The sequence below is a fragment of the Thamnophis elegans genome, chromosome 2 (assembly GCF_009769535.1).
Source record: "Thamnophis elegans isolate rThaEle1 chromosome 2, rThaEle1.pri, whole genome shotgun sequence".
NCBI classification, from domain to species: Eukaryota; Metazoa; Chordata; class Lepidosauria; order Squamata; family Colubridae; genus Thamnophis; species Thamnophis elegans.
The window spans coordinates 91,833,394-91,840,113 of record NC_045542.1 but is presented as its reverse complement, the minus strand read 5'-3'; the positions used below and the strand labels follow the sequence as shown (position 1 = coordinate 91,840,113).

At 36.3% G+C, this 6,720-nt stretch overlaps 1 protein-coding gene across 3 annotated transcripts in view; it reads left to right on the top strand.

The window, feature by feature from the left end:
- Nucleotides 1-121: 121 nt before the first annotated feature.
- Nucleotides 122-6,720, top strand: part of ANXA6 (annexin A6) — a 41,452-nt gene continuing 34,853 nt past the window's right edge. For all 3 annotated transcript variants that reach the window (XM_032209085.1, XM_032209084.1, XM_032209083.1), the window contains exons 1-2: nt 122-224; nt 5,149-5,200. In XM_032209085.1, the coding sequence (XP_032064976.1) occupies nt 5,183-5,200 (18 nt within the window). In that variant the 5' untranslated portion in view covers nt 122-224; nt 5,149-5,182. The remainder of the gene's footprint in view (nt 225-5,148; nt 5,201-6,720) is intronic.

Sequence of the window (6,720 nt, the reverse complement as noted above, 5' to 3'; positions counted from 1 at the left end):
GAGAGGGGAGCGAGGGTGTTGCCAAGGGCCGGCCAGAATTGGAAGATTCCGAGGCTTGTGACGTCGCGGCTCGAGCGGAGCTCGGAGGAACAGCTGCATTGCGCCGAGACCGGCCTGCCTGCCTTTGATCCCTGACCTAGGAAGAGCCCGGTTGCCTAGCGGTGGATCCTGCGGCCTCTCCTTTCAACAGCCTTAGAAAGCAGAAGAGGCATCGGCCCAGCAAAGTAAGGATTTGTATGCCTACTTATAGCATATAGCGCTCTCTCTCTCTCTCTCTCTCTCTCTCTCTCTCTCTCTCTCTCTCTGTGTGTGTGTGTGTGTGTGTGTGTGAGTGTGTATATGCACACGTGCCTGTGCTTAAGAGGATATGAACAACCCAGCAATTGTACTGGTAGCAGCTGCTAAACAATCTCATAACTGATTTAAGAGGGGAATACTGCCATATGGATTCACACAAGGAGGAAAAAAAAAACCCATCGCTAATGACTTTTCTGTATAAATTTATATTTATTGGGTGTGGCTCAAATCCAGGGTATGCGCTGTTTGATGATTCTGTCATAGAGAACTTTTTTTTCTTTTCTCGTTTTCCTCTTTTTCCTTTTTTAAGCCTGTTATACGTGGGGAAAAAAGTTATGGAGTTATTTTGGATGGTGTTGCTGTACTAAAGAAAATATGTTGAGGAATTTTTTCAACATGGTTCATGCCAGTGAAAATGGTTCCAAAAAATCCCCCCCCCCCCCCGCGTCTAATCCAGTCTTTGCATCCCTTCATTAAAACAAAATAGGTGTTGGTTTAAACTGTAACCATATTCTAATCTGAGAAGTGAAACTGTACCTTGCATCTGTAGGATCTTGAAAAATCTTCACAAACTTTTTGTAAACTGACTGATAAAGTGAAAGAAGGCAGATGCTGCCTATTTGGGGGCTTTATTTCTGCTAATACTGTATAGTTGCATTTGAAAATTATCTTGTTTTAACTAGTAAGCAGGCAGAGTTGAAATCTTATGGGGGCCCTTTTTGAGGGAAACAATTTTTGGCCTTATTATCTAAACCTCAAGATGATGTGTTTGGCAGAGACTTTTAGTTGTAGGAATTAAGTCTCATGGAATTAAGTATTGGAAAAAGAGAATAAATAAATATTATAACATTTATAATGTTGCTTCTTTTTGTTTTTAAGGCATTGTCATCTCTGAAAATAATTACCAGGTTGTTTTATTAGGAAAATTTTACCCAACTGTGCTCACTTTCAAATGTTCCACAGAATTTCCAGCCAGGGTGAAAAAGACTATCCCATTTAAGACAGAATAATATCTTTTCAGTGAAAATGCTTGCCATGTAAGTGGGCAAAGGCATCTGAATGATAACTCTAAGCCCCCTATTGCCCCATTCCCCTATTGGCTCCCTAGGGGCTGGGTGGGGTCCTGGATATCAGACAGTTCCAGAAAGTTTTTTTGTACACTTACTTGGAAAGAATCCCTTCTGAATTATATGCTACACTGTTTATTTAAATTGTAAAGTTGTTTTCCGATGCTGCAGGCAACAACCGTTTTTAATTATTGCTTTCCTAGTAGTACATGACTTAAAGTCTTTTTAAAAAGTGCTGTACTGTTAGACTGTTGATTTGTTAATGAAAACTTCATTTTGATACAGATTTTTAGCTGCATGAAGTAATGGTGAGTGAGTACTGGAACAATAGTTAAAAATCTGAGCAAGATGCCTTTTTGTAATTCTCTTCTTCTTGCTGTCTTTAAGAGATCTGGCAGTTCTCAGGAAGGGACTAAAGAAGAGAAAAAGCATAGTTACTTTGCAGTGTCTATGATAGAGACCCTGAATGCTTGGAGGGAAAAATCCTGACTGTCATCAGAAGACTGTGCTCCTATTTATCATTTAATTTCTTACTGATTTTTCTTTTGTAAGAAAAAAAAGCAATAGAGAGACAGGGGAGGGAGGATCAGATTCCCCCCCCCCAAAAAAAAACATATGAAAGTTTTATTTAAAAAGCAGGGTAATAATCATACTAAAAACTTTAATCTTGAAATACCTGCAGACTGTTCTTAAAAGGTTAATTATAGGCTATTAACTCAACTTTTTTCTCCCTTTGTGGACATAGTTGCAATTTCATTCATTTAATCTGGCAAATCATTTATGGGGCTGCTTTCAACATTGCTGTTTAAACTCCTGAAAAAGAGTTTTCTCTCTCAGACCAGATCAGATTTAAAAAAAGAGTTTGCAACAGACCAGCGTTCCTGGACAAAATCCAATTGAATACAGAATGAATCTGGGAACAGAGAGGTCAATGTTTCTTTCTTGACTTCAGTTAATGAGAACCAGGTTTACAATTTCATTGTCTGCTTTAATGGATCCTCTTTGGGTGTCGTAGTATCTTTGTGAATGGATTTTTTATACAGTACATGTATTTTAGAACTACACCTTTGATGCCTGCTGTTATAATACTTTATGGTGCCTCCTTTCACTGTTTCTATTTATCCTTTACAGTAGTCACATACATTTTCCATTCCTTGGTGTATTTGTCATAGGAGGGGAAAGAGTCTGATTTTTTTTCTGCAGAATGGAAAATCTAACACTCCACTGTAGCTTTCCATGCAGTAGTTCATATGAGAATAGTAGTGTGTTCCGTTTTATTTTACGTGAGTGCAGAATATCTCTCATCAGAATACTAAGAAATATGTATGTAGGCGGAAGATTGTCTTAGTCATGTAATTTAGGTTATTAGATACCAGGATGATTTGTCATATTTAATTCTCATCAGCTTGTGTTTTACTGGATGTCAGCATAGGACAGATCCTTTTTTTTCTTATCTGGTCATGTTAAAAAGTTATGCAAATGAGTTTTCTCACTATGGCAACATGAAATGCAAGCTACATAATTTTAGATGATAAACATATAAACTTGGAACAGAAAATGAACTACAATCTGTCTGCAATCAAACTAAAAGTATTAATTTCTCACAAGCATCCTTACCACTAAATTCTATTATTCTGAACATAGCAACAGCCTTATTTGATCAATATGTCATCCTTGATGGATCTATGCCAAATCCTTCTTACCAGAAGTACAAAGCATTGTTTTCTTCCACAAGTGCATTCAGTAAGCTGTGGAGATGTACAGCTGTTGTTTCTCATTCATCCTGGCTCAGTTATTTTCTGTTTCTGTTGCTTCATATGTTTAAGCCTGCCTCATGTGCTTCCCTTTATGCTGATTTTTCTTGACCACATTTTGGGAGATATGCCAAAGGAGACATTGAAACATTACTTTGTTCACTATGGAGAGCCTTGAAGATAGCAGCATGTGCTGGCTGTGATATTGTCTACGTGAAAACTAAACAAAGCCAAAACTGGTTTAGTTTTAACTACTCACATTTGGTTACATCATGTCTCTATCTATCTAGGTTAGAGTGAAGACCAAATGTCATGCCTACTCTTAGTAGAGCCAAGGTAAAAAAAAAAAAAATGGCACAATTAATTATAAGCATGCATATATTCTAACCAAGAATCATAAGTGGATAGCGAGGGACTTTTATAGAAAATAACATGAAAACTTTAGTTTTATTAAATATGTCTTTTCATATTCCACCCATCTCTTTTACATGTTTTGTTTGCTTTAGGGATGACCTGGATCATCCCTAAAGCAAAGGTGAGGTCTTTTCTATTTTAATAGCCAGCACAATTTATGGTTTCAATCAGACCATCTGAAGTATGCAACCATCTTTTGTTTGAGTGGAGTCTCTTTTTCTTCTCTGTTATATAAATTGTACTCATATAAATATATTATCAGTCAACACAAAACAGTGACTGATATTCCAGCTTTGACAGTCCTCTCAGATTTCTGTTGTACTGCACCACTAAAATTTCAGGTGCTTCACAGTACCATAAAATGATGCAGATTAAGGGAAGTGAGAATTCATATGCTGGGTTCATACATCTTGCTAAATCATACATTGGTTTGAAATCCATGGGAATCTGGAAGTCAGTATTGTAACTTATTCAGCAAATTATTAGTTAAAATAAATTGTGATTTAGTATGATAGAAGAACTTAGTAGTATATTTTCTGAAGGAAATATTTTGCCCAATCAAAAAGCATTCATAGCTGAATTCTACCATAACAGGCTAACCAGGAAAAATAGCCGGTATTGCAGATACATGTTAAATGATAGAAAATGTACCTACTATCTAATGTATGTAGGCAGCTGATGTGTGATGATCACAAATGCCTTTCAATTGTATGTTTCTTAGTTTGATAAATTCACACTTACTGCATGCACCATTATATTTTTATGAATTCCTGTGAAAAGCTGAAGATATGCAAGTAGTTAGTAAGAAGAAATAGGTGCCATATTTCCTTACATTGGCACTTTTGCTAAAGACTTCAAGAGGTATCTTCTCATTGAATCATATCCTTGTGTAGACTGACTGCAGTGCAGTGAGGCATTGCCGTGCATTTTTACTAGCTGGGGAGGCTTCATGTATCATAGAAATACTGTAGTTGTGCTTAACAGTGATTGTCATGCAGCTGTGCTGAGTGGAAAAAAATATTCCTCTTTGTACTTAGAAGCTGATCCTGACCTGCCTCCTTTAATCCTGCATTTTTTGCATGTCCTTTCTATAAATGTATAAATGCTTCAGAATAAAACACTTGAACTTGTTTAATAGATGTGGCTTCCAATTAAATGTATTGTCTTTTTTGCCATCAGCAATTATTTTTATGTCTTTATTATCAGACATGTCTTGTCAAACCAAATGTTAAGAATTCAGAACGAATGCCAAGGGACAAGTATTATTTATTATAAAAAAGATATCTATAAATAGCAAAATTGCAAATAATTCCTGAATATATTCTATACATGCGCCTTTCTCAACACTGGAGCAGTAAAGCAAGGTATTGAAAAATAAGTTAGTGTTCCTATTCAAATATATTTGGTATATACTGTGGCTCTACATTTAATTAGCTTTTGCAAAGTTAGCCAAGAATTTGAGGAATTATAGCTGCAACTCAACTGCAAGGGGCCAGATGGTGGAATCTGATGTGAGTTATGTAGCTTTTCATAGGCTTTATTTCTGTATGTCTCTCAGAAAGGAATACTTTAGAACCATGCTTTCAAAGACTAATCAGTTTTTTTTTAATTTACAGCATCCCAAACTTCTGTAATATTGGGACAGAAAACATGTCAAACAAAGGAAAGGTAAGAAACATTTGATGTCTAGTTATGGAAAAAGCCAAGAAGTGATGTTCAGATACTGCTTGATCACAGAACATCTCTGCTTTTCATTAAGGCACATGAGTGTGAGAAACAATTATGGCTGTCTTATAGAATCTTCTGATAGAACAAGTTAGCTTATTCAAACAGCATGATTTTATTTTTTTATTTTTTATTGTGCGCATAAGTAGCAGAGAGGTTCTGTGCTCACACAACTAAGGCACTTGTTTGGAATTATTTTCAAAATGTAGACAATCCTAATACAGGTAGTCCTCAACTTACCATCACAGTTGAGCCCAACAGTTCTGTTACTAAGTGAAACGGTTGTTAAGTGAATTTTGCCCCATTTTATAACCTTTCTTGCCACAGTTGTTAAGTGAATCATTGCAGTTGGTTTTTCCCCCATATATTTTTATGTTTTTTACATTTAAAACAATGCAGTACTGCGAAGTCGAAGTGACCATACATTCACATTATATACAGCTAGTCTCAACCATTGACAATTAGCCTACTTAATACATTATCAATCCTTCTGTCCAATCACAATATATAGAGTTTGTTCCAGTCTTGTCACCTTGTCTTATGCCAGTCATAAAATCTGTTCCAGACTTCAAAATATTCTGATTCCCCTTTATTTTTAAGTTCAAGAGTGAGCCTATCTGCTTCCGCACAGGCCAACACTTTTCTGATTATATCTAGCTCTGATGGTGTGTTTTCTTTTTTCCAATATTGTGCATAAGTTATGCGTGCCACAGTTAATACATGTATAATTAAATCCCTCCGGTATTATACCTAAGAGAAAAATTTCCGGTTTAAACAAGATTTGGTCTTCCACCATTTGTTCTAACCATGATTGAATCATTTTCCAATAATTTTTTACCTCATTGCACGTCCACCACATATGATAAAAAGTGCCTGGTATTTTTTTACACTTCCAAATCATTGCAGTTGTTAATGACACAATTGTTAAGTGAATTTAGCTTTCCCTTGACTTTGCTTATTGGAAGATTGCAAAAGGTGATCGCATGACCCTAGGACCCTGTAACCATCATAAATATCAGTCAGTTGCCAAGCATCTGAATTTTGATCATCTGACCATGAGGATGCTACAATGGTCATGTGTGAAAAACAGTTATAAGTCACTTTTTTTCAGTGCCATTGTTAACTGTTGTAAGTCGAGGACTACCTGTAGTTGTTGCTTAGTGGGTACAATGATCATGCTGAGCTAAGAATTATGGGTATTAATCCAATACCCATCCAATCCAATACCATAATCCAATCCAGAAAGAGAAGATTGTTCTTGGGCTTGTAACCATAAACAGATAAACATAGGAAGTAGACAGTTTGATTGCTAAAAGTACAGTGCTCCTTATGCAGAGCAGGGCTTTGAAATCCCATTTGTTTATGTAGACTTGTGACTATTTCTGCCTTCTGATGGGTTTTCTATTGCCTCTTTTGTTCGGGAACGGACTTCCGGTTTGCTTGTAGAGCTGGTTTAAGTCCTC